At 48.7% G+C, this 21,291-nt stretch overlaps 2 protein-coding genes across 10 annotated transcripts in view; one reads left to right on the forward strand and one right to left on the reverse strand.

Moving 5' to 3' along the window:
* Positions 1-2,381, forward strand: part of HCN4 (hyperpolarization activated cyclic nucleotide gated potassium channel 4) — a 114,991-nt gene extending 112,610 nt beyond the window's left edge. The window contains exon 8 of the mRNA XM_076348743.1: positions 734-2,381. Within this exon, the coding sequence (XP_076204858.1) occupies positions 734-2,307 (1,574 nt within the window). The 3' untranslated portion in view covers positions 2,308-2,381. The remainder of the gene's footprint in view (positions 1-733) is intronic.
* A 17,857-nt stretch (positions 2,382-20,238) lies between these two features.
* NEO1 (neogenin 1) overlaps positions 20,239-21,291 on the reverse strand; it is a 213,063-nt gene continuing 212,010 nt past the window's right edge. For 8 of the 9 annotated variants that reach the window (XM_076348557.1, XM_076348559.1, XM_076348558.1 and 5 more), the window contains one exon: positions 20,239-20,765. In XM_076348557.1, coding sequence (XP_076204672.1) covers positions 20,682-20,765 — 84 coding nt within the window. In that variant the 3' untranslated portion in view covers positions 20,239-20,681. The remainder of the gene's footprint in view (positions 20,766-21,291) is intronic. The other variant, XM_076348561.1, reaches the window with a different exon arrangement.

A 21,291-nucleotide genomic window follows, 5' to 3' on the forward strand; every position in this document is an offset into this window, starting at 1 on the left:
AAAGGCAAAACACTGAGCTGATATTTTGCTGCAGGCTAGGAAGTCCAGCTGGAACATGATGTTTGCTAGCCTGCAGTTTTCTTAAAGTTGGGACTGGAAGGGCACGGCCAAGTAAGATGGTAGCTGCAGCATGTCTGAGGTCTCTTACTTGGGCCAGCTGAGCTTTTCCAGCACGTAAAGTCCTTCTGTCCTTTATTCATAGAGAAATTTCCTTTCAACTAAAAACACAGATTTGACTCCAGAGTGAACAAGTTGCATGAGACAGATGAGGACAAGGTGTAGCTGAAGGAGAGTAGCTGAAAACTCAAGAGACTTCACTGGACTTAATTTTTGAGGTTTTCCTTTGCAAACACAAAAAAATTACAGCCTTTGGATTTATTCTCTTTTTCTAATGGAAGTTCAGATTATGAGGTGCAAAATGGGAATCTTCCAGATTCATAAGCTTTGCTACCAGTCTGCCACACTTACCAAAAGTGGCTTTACTGTCTGACTAAGAATATGTCTGCTGTCAGGTACATTTTTATGGGATCTTGAGGTTTGTTGATCATACCACAAAAGCAGAAGATGTTTGTCATCTTGTTGCTGGAGCACAGAGACTGTACACAGATCCCATAATGATAGTGGAGGGGAGACAGTGCCAAAAATGAGGGGAAAGTCTGGCAGGAAGCTTTGAGGAAGCCTCCCATGCTTTGACATACCAGAATGACTCTTTCTCTCTTCACTTTCTCTACAGGCAAGAAAAATTCCATTCTGCTGCATAAAGTCCAGCATGACCTCAATTCGGGTGTTTTCAACTACCAAGAGAATGAGATCATCCAGCAGATTGTGCAGCACGACAGAGAGATGGCACACTGTGCTCACAATGTCCAGGCTGCTGCCGCCGCTGCTGCCGCCGCCGCATCCACACCCACCCCTGTCATCTGGACTCCACTGATCCAGGCACCCCTGCAAGCTGCAGCAGCCACCACTTCTGTCGCTATAGCTCTGACCCACCACCCACGCCTCCCGACAGCCATCTTCCGTCCTCCGGTGTCCGTCTTGGGTTCCTTGGGACAGCAATCCAACCAGACTCCAAGACAGCTGAAAAGGCTTCAGTCTCTAATCCCGTCGACTGGGCCTTCTGCCGTTGGCTCTCCCTCCAGTACTCCATCCCAGCTGCATACACCAGGAGCAGAAACCCCTTCGTCCTCTTCCTTCCACATCCAGCAGCTCGCAGGATTCTCAGCTGCCGCCGGCTTAGGCCAGTTCCAGGTGGGATCCCCTCCAGGTGTCTCAAGCCAGACGGGTTTGAGCGGTGCATCCTCGGTGGGACTGAGCCAGTTCCAACACGCACCTTCTGGATCACCCTTAGGTACAGCTCAGCCCATGCAGCAGCAACAGCAGCAGCAGCAGCAGCCAGCCCTTTCCAGCAGTGGATTTGGGCACTTCCAGCAAGCCACAACTAGCTCCCCATCAACATCACTCACCCAACTCTCATCAAACTCACCCCCCAGTCTTCTCAACCAGTTCCAGCCCACCGCAAGACCACTGCAGGGGGGACAGTTACAGCAGCTCTCGGGCAGTGGGACTTTGGGGGGAATGAATCACTTCCAACCTGCTCCTTCTTCCAACTCTCCATCCTCCAGCCTAAGCCAGCTGGCACAGGCCTCTGGTGGGCCATCCTCGGGCCTGTGCCAAACACATCCAAGTGCATTAGGATCTTTAACTGGAACGATAGCCCAGCTCCACCAAGAACGGCCACCTTTTGCCTCCATGTCTCCCCTACAACAGTCTGGTGTCGCCTCTCCCTGTTATACCCCTTCTGGCCTTAGTCCTCCTAGTCAGAGCCCAGTGGCAACAAGAACTTTCCAGTGTGGCCCTTCTGGGGCCTCAGGCTCTCACGGATCTCTGCTCCTGCCTCAGACCGCCAGCCCACCTCCACAGATCCTGCAGTCCAAGAGCACGCCACCTGTGCCACCGGGACGTCTGAGCCAGGACATCAAGTTGATTTCTGCTTCCCAGCCATCTTTGCCCCAAGAGCTGGCTCAGACACTGAGCCAAAGTTCTCCTCATTCCTCTAGAGAATCTGTCTCCAGCTTCTCTCCTTTTCTAGGTGGAGGGACTGGACTTCTTGGGAAGCCTTGTAGCTCAATTCCTGGGCGTGTGACTTTACCACGTCAGATGTCCTCAGGTTCTTTACCACATCCGCTGGTGTTTGGGGCCAGCGCTGCAGGCGCCGCTTCTCTGACTGCTGGTGGGCGGAAAGAATCCATAGTGCTCACAGGGGATCTGGAACCTGTCAGATCCAAACTGCCCTCCAATTTGTGAGGACTCCTTCTGAGAGCTGGTTATGTCAGCCATGCAATTCAGTTCCTGATTAGACTTTCATGAATCATTTTTTCCTTTTCTTCCCCCCCCCCCCCCCTTTTTTCTCCATTTCTTTTGTTTAGGTTTAACCGTGATTAGAAACAAACAAAAAACACACAAAAAAACAACAAAAAAAGAAGATAACCAGGTATTCTTAGAGCTATAGATTTTTGGTCACTTGATTTTATAGAATATTTTAATACATGGAACAAAAGGATATGAGCAAATTTAATCCAACGAGGTAACGCACAGACAAGGCATGTGCCTGAGCTGGAACATATGAATGATCAGCCATAGAAGCCACCAAAAAAGGTTTTCCTGTTGAGACAAAGATCCGAGGTTGACGTGGGCCATAAAAGGGAACATCAGGTCAGGCCTGTAGCTGGTGTTTTTAGAACAGCTCTGGTTGGCCTCAGCTTTGCATCGCTTTGCACCAGCTGTGAACCTGGCCCGCAGCACCTATTTATGGGGGGACTTGGATGGCTCACTGTGTGCATCAGAAAGTTTCACTTCCTCCCAGGTTTTCCCCTGTGATCAGCATGTTGCAGAGGAAGCAAGAAGAGGGGTGAGTTTCATTAATGCAGTCCCCTCTAGGGATTTCAGAAGGGCTGAGTTTTTGTTTGGACTCCATCTGAAGAAGATAAAGGTGACCAGGAGATGGACAGGCCTGACTTCAGATGCTTGTCTCTTTCTTATTCCACTGATGCTCTAGTGGGAACAAGAAACAATCCCTTCTAAGTCACAGGGAGGGCAGTAAATATCCCCTCTGTATTTTTGTAGGCGTCGCAAGTGTGGGTTGTGGGAGAAGTCCCGTCTCTCTGCCAGCACGCCAGGCAGCTGGCCTCAGCCAGCAGAAGAGCCCAAGCTTCAACCTCTCCATGGTTTGGAAAGCGTGCATGCTGCCTTCCAGGTTGGGGTGTGCAAAGCAAGGGGAGGGATGAAGAAAGAGGCAGCATTTTAACCTTCCCTCTCTCATTTTAATGTCTCAGTGTCCATAGGCTGACTGCTTTGAAGAGAACTGGGTAGAAAAAGATTGAAAAGTGGGGTGCAGTCACCCCAGCCCTCTTCCTCCTTAGCCCAGGGGAGTTTGAGCTTTGAGGCACCGAGGGTAATACTGGTGCCCAGCCAAGAATCCTCCAGATTTGCAACTATGTTTATACCATTAAACCAGATTAGATCAGAAATTTGGCCAGCCGTGGTCCATGCTTCTCCTCTGATGGGGGAATTGAAATCATTTGCTTGATTTCACCAGCAATAACAGCCTGCACCTGATCGGCTTTGGTCTTGCCCTGCAGTTGCAGCATCACTGGACACGTCTGGGGCCTGGCAGGCACCTTGAGCTGGATTTTTTGGGCTCCCCTGATAAAAGGCAGTCAAAGTGGGATGAAGGCAGTAAGGGGCCATTGGGTGCACACAGCACTGAGAAGCTACAGCCTTTACCTCTAGAGCAAATGTCTCCTTTTCTTTTACTTTGATCCTTTCTTTCTCTTTTGTTTTTCCTTAGGCCGAGAGGTGTCTCCAGCCACCTCACTGTAAAGAGTCAGGTGCTCAATTTTTCTAACACGTGTTAGAAACACATGTCCAGCCTCCCTCTGTTTCCAGCTATGATGGGGTCCTTTCAGCCCTCAGAGGGAAAGCAGGACTTCATGCAGCAGTGCCAAAAAACTTACTATTATCACAGTAACAATACAGGTCCATATAACTCCCTCTCTTACCTCCTCCCACCCCCAACTCTCTCCCAAAACACTGGCTGACAGTTGTTTTTTATACCGAATTGTTTGCAAAACTCTTGACATGTGCCTGTATCTTGAATGTTGCTGCAAGCATTCCTGGGCACTCCTGCTTCAACATGCTTTGGTGGCTCAGAATTCAGATGTAACCAGCTTTGGTCTTCCTTAAAGGGTCAGGGGAACTCTAGAAATGTTTTTTCTACTAGCTACATACAACTATATATGTGTGAGTGTGTGTGGTGGGAGGGGTGCGTGTGTGTGTATGTGTGTGTGTGTATAGATTTTTTATATATATCTATATATACACACATGCTTTTATATATATAGTATACAGTTATACACATACGTAGTCTATTTATGCACATGTGTAAGCACGCGCGCGCACACACACACACATATATTTATATATATATATCTCCTAGTTTTAAAATACATGTCAATTTTTACCCTCCTGTAGGACTGATTGGCAGGTGATAATTATAATATATAGATCCTGCTTTTCCAAATATGTACAGGTTCATCTTGAAACAGAATCAGTTGACGGAATTGAAGCAGACTTACAGACCCTCTCATATTTTCAAAGGTATGAGGCAGTTCCTAGAAGGAAGACTCACAATATCCTTTTAAGTTTTACATTTGTTTCAGCAATCTTTTTTCCCCGTATGCTAGAGGGCCCCTAGAATGAGCATCTCAAGAGGTTGGGAGCTAAGCTGTTTGGGTCTGGGGTATCTAATATAAGCAGGTGGGAAAGGTCTTCAGCCCAGCAATGCCAAGCCCTCATGGATGACTGTCCTGTGACTGCTGCATTGGTACTTGAATCTCAACAACCCTGTGGACACTCAGACAAATGGAGGTGCACAGAAACACCCTGAGGGCTGTCTCTGGTAGACGTGCGTTCCATCCACCAGTCTGGTGAACATCCTCCCTTCGGTTGGGTTCCTTTGCTTTGTTTTTCACGGGGATATTGTTTGATTTTCCAGTTCTTAGCAGTGCAGTAGCCAATATTGAGTTATTCCGACTGGACCCCAGTCAACACTAGGCTTGTCTCAGTAGGTGGAACTATATTAATTATTATTGTTATTTTTTGTTTTATTTTGGGGGGAAGGGAGGGAAGAGTTCTAGGGGTGGGGTTTGCAATATAAAACACACAATAAAAACCTTAGTAAATAAAAACGTGAAAAACCTATCCCTCTGACTTGCTGTCTGCTTTAAGTGTTGAACTTCAGGCAACATGAGATGAGGTTTGAAGAAGAAAAAAATTTGGGTGGCATTTCAGTCCTCTCTTTCCTGTTGAGCAGAGAAGATGCAGGGGTTTGTCTCACTTCCTGTCTGTATTTTCCTGATGTCTTTAGAGCTTTAGTAGTGTGTTTACATGCTGCCACATCTCCACCTCACACATTCTTGTAGGAAGTATGTATTAAGCTATTGACAGTAAAAGCTTAAAACTTTTGCCTACACTTGAATTTTTAACAGTACAAAGGAGAAATCTGGTGGTTGTTTTCATGCATGTATGAAAATCCTTCACGTTAATGGCAGATATGGAAACTCTGGCTGACTTTGTGATCCTCAGAGAAGAGCCTAAGGAGTCCTACCACAGGATACAGACCTTAACAACTTGGAATAGGGACTATCACAAAAAGCAACAAAAAATGGGAGAAAGGAAGTAGCTGTTTCGAGGTCTCAGATTAAGCTGGATGATGATGCCAAGGTCAGGACATGATGTATTTTAGGAAGGTAAAACTAGCCTCAACTCTTAGCTTTCATTTCACTCCTGTGATGCCCTCTTTGAGTCTCTGTCCAAACCCACTCTAGGAAGTATGCACAAAATTGATGATTTGGGTCAGTAGCTCACACGGGAGCTGTATGGCCTTGTGCCCTTTCTTCATAGCCAAGAAAACGTAGGGCAAAGCAGGCCAGCTGCTGGAGTGTGTTCTACAGCCTGTGGCAGCGAGATGTAGCTAGGCACCATCCTCCCTGCTCCCTCTCCTCCAACCAACTGATATCGAGAGCCTCACCTCTCACCTCCGTGCAGTGCCTCACCTCTGCCTTGCTGATAGTCTCACATTTATTTTTCCTTCTTTGAAATCTCATTTTCTTCGCACCTTTTCATCCAATGATTGCATTTAGCCCTCTGACATGTGCCCAGCCTCTGAAAGACTTGAATGTGTGTCTTTCCTGCTGAGATGAGAACAAGGTCCAGGACCTTTTTTACCAGGACTCCTAATGCCAGAGATGGCAAAAAAAGAAAAAAAAGGAGCCCAAGGGCCATGAATGGAATCAGTATTTTGCAGAGAAGGGTGCTCAGACGCACACACACTCCCACTGACACAGCGCAGCACAGGCTGTCCAAGCAGGACGCTCCTTTTCTCTTCCCTCCTGCTTCTGATAGTACAGGAAAATGGGAGACGCTGTTGGTCTCCCTCCATCGGTTCTCTGACCTTGTCTGGCTGTGAATGAGCAGAACTGGTGACGAAAGAGTAAACCAAACATTTTAATCAGAAAATGCCATTCACTGGAAACCAGATGGCTCTGCCCTGGTGGGTCAGTTGTCCTGGAGTTTCAGTGAGGGACCTTCAGGCAGTAAAATGTTTGCTTTGATTTTCAAAGTGAATGTCTGTGCCAGGCTTTTTTATTTTGTGTGCCATTACTATTACAGAGGAAACTGGGATTGTGAGTCAGTCCTGCCCAATCAAAATTTTCTTCTAAAATTACGTTTCACAGAAGATTTGTAAACTTTCAAGTTTCATGCTGGAATAGAACAAAATCCAAGCTTTGAGGTCTTAAACTTCCCTGTGAAACCTGCCTTCTGTTCTCCACCAACATCTAGCAGGGATTCAAGACACAGCCCCACTGCCATGAGTTGCAGAAGGATGGGCAGGACTACATCAGGAGGATCTCGTGCCCTTCACGAGGGCAGAGCAGATCACAGTAACACAATAGCCGTGAGTCCTCATGACAAGCATGATACCAGATGAGACACGGCTTAGCTAATGGAGTCTGATCTTTACCTCACCCAGAGCATTTCAACACAGCTGGTAGCCATGTCTCTGCTCTAGGCCATTGTGGATCAGGATGGCACAGACAGCTTTTCCCTGACCAAAGAAAAGCCCTGGCTCCACTCTCCGGAGAAGCCGGAAGAAGCCCCATCAGTTGTAGAAAAGCACACTTGGAAGGGCTTGACTGGTTTAGCATATGTGTTGATGCCTCCTTATCTGATTGAAAGGACTTAAGACTGCACTGGGATTTCATGATACTTGCACACCGGCTGTCAGGAACAAACTGTTCAGATACCAGAGCCAAGTCGCCCTCCTATCAGCAGGGTGGTTTCTCCACCTCCTGATCACTACTACCTCCCCTGCAGTACCTTGTGAAGACCCAGCCTGCTGGTGTGGGGGCTCAGAGTGGGAAAAAGGCAGGATCATCAGCTCTTGCGATTTCTCCTTTTCCCCAGTCGCAGTTTGGCCAGGGCTGTTGATGGGAATTTCAGCCTTGTCTTGGGAAACTGTGCCAGACTGGCTGCCCACCCCACTCACCCTCCCTCCTAGAGAAGAACAGTCTGTGGTTATGGGAGGGAGGCAAGGACTCCCAAACTCATACCTCTTGGACCCCGTGAGAGATTTCGGGGTGTTGGAGACAACAGAACAGGCCTATTCCTGGCAATGCTTTCCGGCAGGCACTGGGATTGTCTGATCCCCTGCACCAGCCAGCCTTAGAAAGGAAGGAAAGTGATGCCAGAGCTGCGGTGAGAAGCAGGCTGAGGCTCAGCTTTTGGAAATGAGGTTTTTCTTCTCCTTTGCAAATTCACTGAGCTGTTTGGACCAGCAAACAATGATGAGGTTCATTGAGCACAAAATGGTGGAGCACTGTGTGGACACCAGCCTGGCAGGACCCTCAGCAGACCTGTTCGCTCAGCGTTGTCTTCCAGTCACAAGCACTGTAAGAGGGACCATGCAACATCTCTGATGTGTCTCCAGGAAGCCTGGCACTGGGGATGGGGTTGTGCATGTCCTGCCTGAGTCCTTTTTTTATCTCCTTTGCAAATTCAAGGATCTCATAGCACTGGGCACAGGACTGGTGAGCTCAGAGGAGGCAACAGGTACCCTACAAGGTACTCCAGCAAATGCCCAGAAGGAAAAGGGATTTGCGCCTTTCTCCTCCTTGCTAGGGAGACATTAGTAAGTTAGGAACCACCACTTTAAAGAAATGAATACATCCTAGTGTATATTTTATGTAAAATAAAGAAAACCAGACACTGATGACAGCTTTCACTCATTCACTCCACTCAGCCTCAGGGGCCAAGCTTGTACCTGCCACCCCAAGGGACTGATGTGGCAGCGGGACATGAGCTGTAAACCACGTGAGCCAGACTCTGCGTCCCTGTTATTTTGTGGAAGAGGATCACTTTGGGATGTGGAAGGGAAGATGTGCACAAGGCAATGCTCCCATTTGTGTGCAAACCACGGCATGTAAAAGGCAAATGATAAGAGTTGCTCAAGGCCTGGCACCGCTTTGTGCAGGGTCACCCACTGCTGCTCCTCCACCTTCAGGCAGAAGCAGGAGGAAACGGTGGCCAGGCAAAGAGGCAACATCTCACTGCTTACACCCCTGGAGGACGGCAGAGGACTTTTCCAACCCCTTGCAGATATCCTGCTGCCAGAGCTGGAGCAGGTCGCCCCCGTGAGCAGCTCTGCAGCCACCTCAGGCCAGACTACCTGTCACACTACACGTCACTGCAGAGAACATAACCACTTCTGCCCCTTGGGTCTGCATCCACCTTGCAAAAAAGCAAAAGCTTGCAGAGATGAGTGACTGAAGGGGCCCCAAAACCTCCCTGTGGGACTGGAGACATGGTGAGGGGGGAGGAAGATGAGGGCAAAGACAATATGTTCATATCCACAGGAGATGGGGTGGACAGAAAGCTTTCCAGCCCAGCCCATCTCTGCCAGCAGGTCATGTACCTCATTGGGACAAGGGTACAGAACAGGAATACAGACCCCAGGGGAGGCACCAGGGTGGGAGCAAAGTCCTCTAGCTGAGGGAGCTGGAGCCTAGGGAGGGAAGGGAAAGGGGCCAGGGTTGGCTTCTTGACAGCCCTGGCAGTGAGGTGCTGGGGATCATGCTTGGACTGAAAGGTTGACCAGGAGTTTCTGCTTCCCATAGGCGAGGGCAGTGTTACAGCTTCACCGCTAGTGAACCGGAGACAGCAGCTGCTGGCACCAGCGTGGGCCCAGCACCTGATGAGGTACACCCCTTGAAGGTAATTCTCCCTGCCCAGCACTGGTAGGTGGCAGCCCAAGCCCCTGAGAGGTTCAGCTGGGGCATCAGTACCAGGGAAGAGGCCAGCCCATGCCAGGACCCTAGGAACCCAGTGCCAATGCTCTGCTCCAGTGCTGACCCCCTCTGCCAGGCTGGTGGGGCAGTGCTGCAGAAGAGCCGGACCAAGGTGATGGCTGCAGGGGGTAAAAGCCCAGGAACTGGGATGTACTAGCATAAACAGTTAGTCCATTTTTCCTGGTGGCACTTTAGCGCCATAGACTCCCTCCCCATCCACCATTACCCCCTTGCAGACAGTATCCCACCCCTCCATCCCTGGCAGAGATGACCGACTGGTGGCCTGTGAGTAGGGATGTGGGTGGCCCTTTCCCACTGCTGAACTAAAGCTGGGCTCAATGGGAAGAGAATCAGGGCCGGGAAAGATGCAGTTTGGGTTTGCTCTCAGGAGTCGGAGGTGGTTTTGCAGCTGCTTTTCATCAGCCACGCAGTTCCTTGGTCACATTTCTCCCTTTCCCCACCCAGGGAAATGCTCAGTTTGCGATGCCAGATTTTGTATGTGCATGTGGCCTCTCAGCCAGGGTGTGACCAGCAGTCAGTTTGGCTTCTAAGCTCAAGCCTACACTCAGAAATCTGCAGAAATTAAATCAAGCCATTTAGGCACATTGTGAGCAATACTACACCCCCCACCCCCCGCAGAGGTGTAGGCTTAGCTGAACACTGCTTTTCTGGCAGGAGGGAACAAAGTGGAGAAGCTGGGACATGCCAAGGTCCTCTCCCCAAGTCACAGCTGAACACTGCCTATTTTCAACACAGACCATCAGTGCTGAAGTCTGAGGTCCCAAGTGTTTTCCCTGTTTAAGGCATTGGGCTAGGACGCCTCACTGGACACGCACGATGACCCTGTATGTGAGCTGTCTGCTATCGGTGCCACCCTCCCCAGTCACCCTGTTAGCAGCATCTCAGTGAAGCTGTGGAGGAGCTGAGGGTCTGGCCTGCCCAGGGCTGTGCTGTGATCAGAGCCAGCACAATGCTGGGGCCTTTCCAATGTCCTGGGCCCTGTCCCTGCCAGGCACTGTCCCCGTCCCTGCCTGTCTCTGCTCTCAGCAATCCCAGGGAGACTGCTGTTTGGATTGGCAAGGTATCTTCAGACAAATCCCCTCACTGCCTGCTATCTCCCTGTTGGTAAAAAAGGGGTGGATTTTCACACATGAGTATATGCATATTGGTTTTGTCACTTAAGTTGTTTGCAGAGGCCTCAGACATTTTGTCTCACTAATTCCAGCACACTAAGCCTGTGCCTCAGCCCCACTTTGACATTAAGCTCTGATTTTAATGGAGCTGAATATGGTGCCATCTACTATTGGCAAATTAACGGAAGAAAATCCTAACTTGGTTCTGCCACTTACAGTTGCAGGAAAGTAGATATTGATTTTCTTTTAAGAAGGCATTGCAAACCAGCTGCCTTTCAGCCTCCAGCTACCAGCTGACCCTAATCACCAGCAGTGACTGTTCTGCTCAAGTCCACCTTTTAGCAGGCACCTGATTAGAAAAGACATTGACTGAAGTCCCTCAGAAGAGGTAGATGCTCTTTTGTTTTAACGGAGAAGAAACAACAGCTTGATAGTTAAAATGGGAGCTTTAGCCCAGCAAATGCCAGGGCCTTTGTAGGACTTCCACTGAGTGACCTCTTGTTGGCATGGGCACTGCAGGACCCAGCTCTCCTGCCCTGTGTGCAGGGCCAGCCACCCCCTCCAGAAATGCCCCCACCAAGGCAGCCACGCTGTGTGTGCCCTGCCCTGCCTGCTGGGAAGGGAACGGGAGCTGCCTGAAGCGGTCCTGCAGTGCTAGGCAGGAAGGTGTTAACAGCATCTCCCAGCGCCACATGCCTAAACGCTTTCCCCTCTCTGGGAAGCTGCTCTCCCTGGCTGTGCTGCAAATTAGACAGCTCTTCAGGGTCATTTTTCCCCTCTTCCCTTCTATTTTGTTTTTTTATACACCTGCTTTCTTCAGCTGTGATGGGTATGGCTGGGGCTCGCCCACACACGGCTTACAGCAGCCTCTCTGGAGGAGCACACGTGCGCTCCCCCTCCAGCTCTGTCGGAGACAGCGTGCAGGGCCAGTGGAGGTGGCTCATGGGAGGGCATGGCCAGCTGCCCTCCCTTGACGCAGTGCTGGCTCTCAGGTGTCCCGTCCACCTGCGCTGGCCTCCTGCTGCGGCCAAAGGATGCTGTCAGCTCCGGCCTTGTGCATGCCCATCACTGTCAGCTCCTCTCTCCAGAGGCTCGGCACTGACATGCTGTTCTGCCGCACTGTGTGGGCCAGCAGAGCCCCTGGGGTGGCTCGCCAGAGAGCGGGGGGGCTGCTCTTTGCTCTTTGCTATTGCTGATGCTCCAGTTGGCCCAGCTGCCTCACCATCCTGGAAACCAGCCACCTGGGAGAAGGGAGCTCACCCCTACCACCCAGGATGGGGGGGGGCAGTACAGCATGTCCTGACACTGCTGGAACAAACCCACCAGAGTCAGAAGGGCCTAGCAGACTTGGGAATGACTTCTTGCTCTTAGCAGGGGAGGTAAGATGGAGGACAGGGCTTCAGTGCTGCTCCTTTGTAAGCATTTCTGCTTCCCTCCCCAGGAGCAGCCTGAATGTATTGCCAGGGACACAGGACCCCTGGCCAGCCTGGGGAGGGAGGGGGTACCGTGTTGGGGGAAGGACATTGCTGGCCTGAACCACATCTGTAGCTTGTGGCTGCACTGCCAGTGCAGTGTCCCTGATGGATTACTAACCTTTTCCCTGGTGCCTCAGGCCCCTCTTGCAGCTCATGGTTTGTGGCAAAGATTAAGTGCCAGGAGAACTTGGTATTTCATGTCACTGTAAGCCTTGTGCTCCTGGAAAGGCTGTGGCAACTGAGGACATACATACTTAACTCTAGCAAGATGCTTAACATGTAGCTTTTAATCAGCTCAACCATGAAGGCTTGAGTGTGACACCATACAGCCATGGCGAGGGTACCTATAGGATCTGCAGATACCCCAGGGATGAATAGGGAGACCTGGAGGCACTTGTGCATAGCCACAACACACACATTTTATTCTCGCTGCCTCCAGCAAAATGGCCTCCAAAATCATAGGGTTTGGTTCAAGTAGTATGAATTTGGTTCAAGTACTATAAAAACAGGCAGACGCCAGCCTTGGGGACTTGGGAATATCCTCTGAGAGCCCATGAGTCACAAGCACTGGGGACTCAGAAACCCAAATCTCTAGTTTGTCGTGATGCTGTTGTTTGCTTGCTGGGTTTTACTAGATCTCAGTGGCTCGTAACATGTCTCACACAGCGCCTAAAGCAACCCTGGGTGGAAAGGGCTGTCCCCACTCCAGCCCTCATCCCATTAAAACTCCACTGCTGGCCAGCCCCCCCCATTTCCAGGCCTGCCTGCAAACGAGCCAGGCTGGCCTGCAAAACAAAGCCCAATCAGAACCAGAGCCACAGCTGGCCAGAACCAGCCCGCAGCCATGAGCAGCACTGGGTTGGGCACTCAGGCTAAGGCTCTGCAGCTGGGAAGGGGCCCTTGCCCTGGGGATGGAGATGGGAAACGCCTGGGGGAGGGTGGGGCACAGGGGCAGGCTCCGGCCCAGCTCCCCACAGCCCCTGGCTCCTTGCAGCAAGCAGTAGGCTTTTCCAGGTCTGGCTAGGTAAGAGGGATGGTGGGGATTTTGGGGTGGCTTCCCATCTGAAGCTCATCTTTTGGGGGCTGCTGGGAGCAAGTGTGGGGGAATGGCTGAGCCCTGGCTCTGTGTTCCCAGTCCACACTGGGGACTCCGTCCCCCTGGCCGTGGCTGCCACTTAGCGGTGGCCCTGGGGATATGGTTGGAGTGAAAGGGTCTGGAAGGTGCTATGCGCTGCAGTGCGTTGGTAACTGGGCTGTGCGCCCTGTCTTTTGGGTCCCCTCAGCACTAACAGGTCTGGGGCTAGGACTAGGCAGCAGTTCCCCCCCAGCCCTGTGTCTGGGGGCGCCTTGTCCTTTTGGTGTCACCACCTTCCCTGCACACCCAGCCCCAATCCAGCAGCACCGGCTGCAGCAGCAGCAGCATGTTTTTTTCCCCTTCCGACCGTGGCTGATAGCAATCCCACGTGGGGCTGAGGTGGCCTTAACTCAGTAACCCTGTGTGTTACTGAGCCCATCACAGCATTTGGCTGCTGGAACTCACTGAAAAGGCAGCGCTAGGGACTAGGTAAAGTGCTGCAGGCCAGGTATTAACTGCTTGGGGAGCCCAGGCAGGTTGGGCTGGGAAGAACCACCCTGGTTATCTGTGCTGGTGCCCAGAGCTGGGCAAGGGAGGGCAGCAAATGCTCTAGGGGTCAGGGAGGAAATGCAGCCAAGGGAGCCCCTGTGAAGCATCTCCTTGTGCGGCTGTGCCTCTAGCCTGGCCTCTGGGGCATGGGGATGTTGTGAGGGCTACATGCCTCTTCAGAAGAGGTTGCAGAAATACTGTAACCTTTGGTTTGCTCCAGAGGAGCAAGAGCAGCCAGGCAGAGACAGAGGGAGATGAAAGGGAGAGGGGCCTAGGCTGGGGAGGGCAAGATATGGTCCAGCTGCTGGAGGGATCCTGCTCCCCAGGCTTAGCAGGGCCCAGAGCATTCTGGAGGTGGCTTTTCCTGGGGCACAGCAGTGACACCCTGCACAGAATAACACAGGGGCAGCCCTCGATGTTGAGGGGTGCTGGCAGAGGGTTTACGGAGGGTGCCGGGGAGTGGTGTAGAACCCCTGGGGAAGGTTTCCCTGGCAGCTGCTCACTGCTAATACCTCAGTGCCCTTCTCCAGTGACAGGGTTTTCTTGTCACGAGGCTCCAAATCCTCACTGCAGACAGCGAGGAGATCGGTAGGAGCAGTGCGGGACTGGGGCTGTGCCTCATAAAACAGCACAACAGCTGTGAGGAAACCCCTGCGCCGGAGGGAAGCCGCCCTGGCCTCGCCATCGTCAGCGCAGAGCTTGGCCAGATTCGGTGGATGCTGTTACCATGGTGACAGTGCCAGGGAGGAGAAATGGGGTCTGGTGTTTTCCTCACGTATGAGGATGCTGGGATTGGGGAGGACACTGGGTGGGACGGGGCTGTCAGGCGCGCAGCCATCCCTGGTCTTCCCATTCCCCTGGGGAAACCCCTCCCCAGGCTCTCTCTGGCCAGGGCACAGAGCATGTGTCTGATCACAGCCGGGCTCTACTGAGCCCTAGGACAAACCTCTGTATCCTGCAACCCCTGCCCCGGATGGTGCTGCGGCCCCAGAGCTGGGTGCCCCCACCCTGGTCCCCCCTGCCCTTGGGAGACTGAGCTCCGGCAGCAGTCTCATGCTTCCTGTGACAGAGTCTTAAGGTGGGGCCTGAAAAGTCAGGTCAGGGCTTTCCAACACACACACCTGAATGTCGCAGCTCTGTCTGCAGTGGCCCTGCCAGCCAGGGACAGTGAGTGAGGTTACAAATGGGGTTGCTCTTTCTTTTCCCCTCAGGTTTGCGACCTAGGACAGAAGACGTCACCCCCTCTTTACAGAATGATGAAATTATAGAAGGTGGAGGCACTGACAGCCAGCCTAAAATGAAAGAAGGGAAAAAGGGACACAGCAAAACCTGCAGGTAGAGGAGCCTGCAGCAGTCCAGTGAGTGTTCTTCCCTTGCCTGGAGCCCGCTAAGGGTGAGTACTACTGGTTTGAATTAAGTTAATGCATGATGACTTTATTGCTACATCTCTAGCTTGTCTCATTTAATTCTCCCAGCCTTTGCAGTGATGAGGTTGCTGCAGGATATTGTAACCAGGGCTGCTCTGTGTCTGGTTCAGGTGGTGAGGATTTGCAGATACTAGAGCAGTGCTACATCATGTTGCCAAGGCTGGCAGTGGTGTTATTGGTGCATTTGTGTGTCGAACAAAAGGGCTGTGGTTAAACTGCTACCGAGACCAACCCTTGTGGGCAGAGCACCCTGCAGCATCCCCTTAGCCAGTGGCCGCTTGGCAGTTGAGTGAGGGTGGGATGACCCGAGACAGCCGGGTTGGGGAACAGAAAATTTTCTCCTAAGAAATTACCAAGGAAAATTAGCATTTGCTCTAAATTGCAGCCCTATGGGAGCCAGCTGCCTTGGCCATTGTCCCTACAGAGAGGAAGGTCTGGAGGAAAGGCAGTGTGTGCTGGAAGAAGGTAGGGAAACAGGAGCTGAAATTGGGAAGTAACTCAAAAAACTTGATTCTCATTTAATGAAGGACAGGGAATAGGTTATTGTTCTAGTGCAACTGCTACCAGCCCTGCCTGTGGAGGGGAAATGAGTCAGGCACCTGTGCATGTAGGGAGTCCTGATCAGAGAGCCTCTCCCAGCTCTGGAGAACACTTTCCCCCACAGCAAGGTGGCCCAGCAGCACTCAGAGTAGGCCGAATCCTTCTTTGCTCCCCCTCATAGGATTTTTAGTTTGTCTGCCTGGCACTCGATCACATTCAGGCTTTTCCTGCCTTTCAAAAGGCAGGTGTACAGTCTGGATCTGTGGGTGTTTGCCACCCTTTCGCTCATGTTCTCGTTGCCACTTTTCCACGTTGTGCCTGCCAAGGGTTGGCTTTCCTTTTCCAAACCCACCGGTCCTGTCGGCTGCCTCTGCCCCTGTCAGCCCTGCATGTTTGCTTGCTAGGATGATTGTCCCCTTGACTTCCAGGGTGTCCATCACACTGGAGAGCTGGCAAACTTTTTTGGAGGCAGGAATTTTGCTGTGTCTGCTTATGGAAGGTTCTAGAGTCACACTGCAGCTCAATATTTGGCTTTTAAGAGTCACACAGGCTGTATGTGTTCACACCCCTGTGTAGCAAGGGGAGACGTTAACCCGGCTGAAGCCTGTGTTGGGTTAGGGGAGACCTGGCCCCACAGAAAAGTTGTAATAGTTTAACAGTTTTGGCAAAGGCAGTTTAGTTGAATCACGCTGAGCCCCTACAGGAATGCTTTTATCTGAGATGAGCAGTGATTTGCTGTGAGTTAATTTAAATCTAGCCTCAATTCATCTTAAGACAGGTGGCTGTTCTTAATGGGAAAAAGCCTGCAAGCGTTGCACCAATTTAGCAAAGGTGTTTGAGGCAACCCCTTGCTTCTGTGTTGGACACCAAAGTGCTATCAAGGAAAGCCGCAGCTAGGCATGAAAAAAACTATAGTTTGCTGCTTGAGTTCTTTACTGAACTGCTACTAACAAGAAAGCATCGCTAATGTTAGTCTCCTTAACCTAGGCTGAAGAGAAACAATTTATTCTCGTCCAGGTGGATGCAAAAATGGTATAGGCTGTGGGTTTGCTTTGCAGCTTTGTTTATCAGCAAGTCATCGCTGCCCTCTAGTGTCCCTGTCCTGCACTGCCCGGCGGCGCAGGAGGGCACAAGTCCCAGCAGGTATTACTTCTGCCTGTCTTAAAATGGGCTACTTGATAAACGCCTCATAAAACTGTCACCTTTTCATCCGGCTTGGTCTGCAAAGCAAATAGCACAGCAAACTATCATCTGCGCTGACTAACCTAGCAAGAAATATCCTTTTGCTTTTAAAGCTAGAGGTTAGTAAGTAGAGGGCAGGTTGTTGGTTTTTTCCCTGCTGTATCCACTCCACCTGTCTGCATCTCAGATGTGCCTTGTGACACTCCCAACTTAATGATTAATGCCTTTCTTCCCAATTTCTCCTTTCCTGTACACATATATATGCACACACCGCACCAATTCTAGCATGGCTGAGACGTCCCTGATCAGCTTGCAGGGTCGTGGCATCCCTTCAGGAGAATTTTGAGGTCAAGTTCCCACCTAAGACCTCAGTGTGGTTGCACAATTTAATGAGTGAACAGAAGGATCTGACTAGCAAAATGGGGGTGGGGGGGGGAGAAGCAGGGGGCACATAATGAGGTAGCTTGTATTCCTGTTTGCAGAGGTCAGGATGAGGAATAGGCTAATGCTCCCAAGAACATGGATCACCAGTAACTGGGGAAAGTGGCTGGCTTGCAGAGAAGAGGCTGATGATCCGTATGAGTCTCTAGTACTGAAAGAAAGTCTGGACTTAGCATGAGGGTAACAATAAGGGTATCAATTACTGCACTTTAAAATCTATAGACAGTGCTATATTCAAAGAATTATAGTATTATTTTTCTGTGATTTACTGGATTACTAAGGCTATTAAATGTACTTTCACTGATTTGAAACCCTTCCTTCTGATGCTTGCTTGTTAGAAGGGGATACTTTTGCTATTGAGCTTTGAAATGGAGGGGAGTTAGCCAGAAAGACACTGCATGTTCAGTGTCTGCACAAAGACAGGGGTGGGGGGGATAACAGATCCTCTTCTTTCTCTGGAGGACACAACCTACCAAACCACAACAAAAAAGGTGCGAGTAAAATTCTAAACCTGGTCACCATACTGATTAAGAAAAAAAAGGTATAGGAATAATTAAAAAGAGAACAAACTCTCCGAGCAGACCAGAATTTGATTGGATTAAAAAAAGTGTATTGGATGTCCAATACAAAATAATAAACATGAAGTCATTAAAAAAAGCCATAGAGTATACAGCAAATACTACAGAAAAGCAAAAAAATTGTACAGAAAGGTAGACGTCTACAGCAGTCCTCAAAATTATTCTACATGAGAATCATAAAACAATATACAGGTTTGGTTTTTTCCCCAAATGTCTCTGAAGGAAGCTGTCACTTAACAGCTTGACTATGACACTACAAGGATACACAATGTTCCAAATGTAAAATCACAGGGTATGTAAGAAAACGTAGCATTAAAATGTGAAAAAGTGCAATACAGATTGTACACTGAATTGAATAAATGTTTTTTTTTTTTTAGTTTAACCTTAAAAAACCAACTTTGAACAGTTGTTTTATCATTTAAAAATATTCCCCCTCCCCAAATTCAATGACAATATTAACATTCATGGTGTTATACATAAGTAATATTCACAAAGACCCACCAGCTAAGAATACTGTGTACGTATGATGATATTTCTTTGGGTATAGGTAAAAAATAGGCAAAGGAAAACATACCCCCTCTCCTTTCAGGACAGGGTGCGTATTTTATTATTTAAATACATATTCTGTAGCTTATTTTGCCCTGAATTGTATTGATTAAAAGTCCAAACGTCAATTATCTAGGTGGCCCACGGTGCTCCAATTCATTTGATTCCCTCCCCCCCTCAAATAATAAATAAACCCAGCAAATGTCCTAGAAATGACAACACAGAGAGTCCAGGAAAAGAAAGGAAGTAAAACTACAACCCAAACCCCTGCTGCTCTCCAGGATGATTCATTGGCTCTCCCTTCTCTTAGTGACAGGGACTATGAAAATGGGCCCAGGGCTTTAGCTTTAGTCAAATGGGTAAAAGAAAATAAATGAAGCAAAGTTCTTGGGTTTTTTAAATTTAAATTTCAGCAGATTACAGTATTTCCTGTTAATGTTCCAACAGGTGCAGCCATCTAGCAGAGGCACTGTGGGCTACAGCAGCAGTGCCCCGCACCTGGAACGCCCGTTACCTGCGCGTCCTCCATCGCTATCGCTGAGCTTCCGAGATCACAAACCCGATAGCTCAGGAGGAGCAGATTCTCCATCTGAATCATCAGTAAGTTTTGAGTTTCCTTTCATCTTAAAAGTGAAATTGCACATGAGTTTGTTAGGCAGCTGGGTAGTGGTTGTTTTTCTTTTTTTACTAAAATACAGTCCCTCTTTTTACCATTCCTCCTCATAGAGTATGGCAGAGCCAGGCAATCATACAAGGAGAAAACAAAATACCTTTTCCTTCCCCTCATATAGGAGTTCCCTTTTAACTTTCCTTCCTTTCTAGACAGGTATGTGAACAGCACCTGAGTCGCTAATACTGTTTTTCTTTTCAAATGGTTTCAAAAGTGTAAAAAAATACATTTTTTGCCTTGCTTATGTCTCTGAAGAATCCATAAGAGAAGGATTCTTGTTTAAATGGCCTGGGATAGAGAAATTGCACTGGGGTTGGACTTGCTGCTGAAGGATCCTGTGGACATGTAGTGTTCTCAAAAGTATGATATGGTATGTTGCTGATGAGAAGAGGTCCACAGTTCTCTGCTTCTGGGAGGTCCAGGTAGCTCAAACCTAAGCACCACCAGCAGAGAAGTGTTGTGCACTGTGTACTGCTGCCTGTGCTAAGCTCTCCATGCTGAATGAGCGCTCAATCTGCACTTTAAAGTTTCATGATGCGATCTTTAAACTAACAACAACAAAACAGAGCACTGTTGCCAAAATAAACTGTAGTGTCATCTAAACATAAGGAACCCTACTTTACAGGAGGAATTTTTTTTTTAATGTTTCTAAATGAGACTCTCACTGCAATTCAGTAACCAGAGACACAGTATGCTGAAGTTACAAGGAAGGACGTTACAGAAGATGCTTTCATTTTCTTCAGTCTTTCGAGTCAATGTAGAAAGACAGGAAAACAACAATAATGAAACCTCCCACTGGATCCCCTCCCCTTCCCCATCTACTTTTCCCCACTCAAAATATTGAAACTGCACAAAAAGCGACAAACAAGCCTTTCAAATTACATTTCAATTCAAACAGACTGGTAATCTCACAGTGATGAGAGGAGAAAGTCAGGCTTTTAATAATTATAATATAAAAATAATAAAAAAAGCTTACAAATAGCAGTGCAGCATCCCAAAAGGCCATGGATTAACTGCCAGAAGGGGACGTAATTATACGCAGAATAAAAAACAAAACAGAACAACCCACACTGGCAATGAATTTTCATACACAATAGAACAAGCAGTCAAACGTCAGTCTAGGCTGTGGAAAACAACAGTTTCTCCTTTTTTTGTTTGTTTTTTTTGTTTTGTTTTGTCTTTTTTTTTTGATTACAATATTTTTTCCTTTTTATAAAAAAAAGATAAAATAAAAACACAAATAAAATTGTACATAAATGCGAATGTCCAACACTGAAAAGGCAGGGCAATCACACCACTGAGACAAAACCTGACCAGAAAAAAAAACGTGAAGTCTACTTTTTTTCCTTTTGTCTGGATGCTAGATTTCAGCCTGATGCGTCCCATCCTGCATGGTCTCAGCAGGTAAATGGAATTCAACTTGGCAATGACTTCATTGCAGGACGATGACAAGAAAGGTCATCTCTTTTGACCAGCTGTAGCACAAATGCACTGGTTGGTTCGTTTGCTTTCTGTGTATGCTCTCATGTGCTGTCCCTCTTTCTGTTTGTTTTTTTTTTTTCTTTTTCTTTTTTCTTTCCTCTGTACAATTCCTTGCGTTCCAAGGCTGAGTCCCAAGACTTGTGAAACCGTTTGGAGTTATGTCCTGGTGAAGGTGGTCATGCTGTAGTGATGGCATTAAGGTCCTTCATAAGTCCTTCCAGGTGGGCCATCTCTTTGGTCAGCTCATCCGGTTCATAATTCTGTGGGAGATGTAAAAAGTTATTGACAAGGTGACTCGGTTTCTTTGAAGAGGGACAGGATAAGAAGAAATGGTCAGTGATTCTGTTGCAGATTGTGACCCCGAACATGAATAAGCAGAAGCAGATGTATTGACAGTTACAGGAATTAATAACTTGAAACAACTCTCTATTTTAAGTGCAGATCTTTTTGCAATAGTGATTCATAGTTTCACTGATTTTTTTAAGACTGTGATCATCTTATCTGTTTTCCTTGTAATCCTATTCCTGCTTCAAGCTAACAGCTTCCTTTGAACCAAAGTAGCTATTTTAGAAAAATCTTCCCAGCTTAATTGGAGAAAAATGTCGAAGGAATCACTTCAATAAAACTGTTTTGAGAATCATTATGCTTGCTAAAAATCATACCCCATTTTTAGCCTCAATTGTCTAGCTTCATCTATATTGCATTGATAACAGAATTATGGTAGCTGCTCATGTATGTAGATAGATGCCATGACTAGTTCATCTCAAAACCTTTCCCAAGCTGACC

This window comes from Aptenodytes patagonicus, chromosome 10 (genome assembly GCF_965638725.1).
Source record: "Aptenodytes patagonicus chromosome 10, bAptPat1.pri.cur, whole genome shotgun sequence".
Classification (NCBI taxonomy): Eukaryota; Metazoa; Chordata; class Aves; order Sphenisciformes; family Spheniscidae; genus Aptenodytes; species Aptenodytes patagonicus.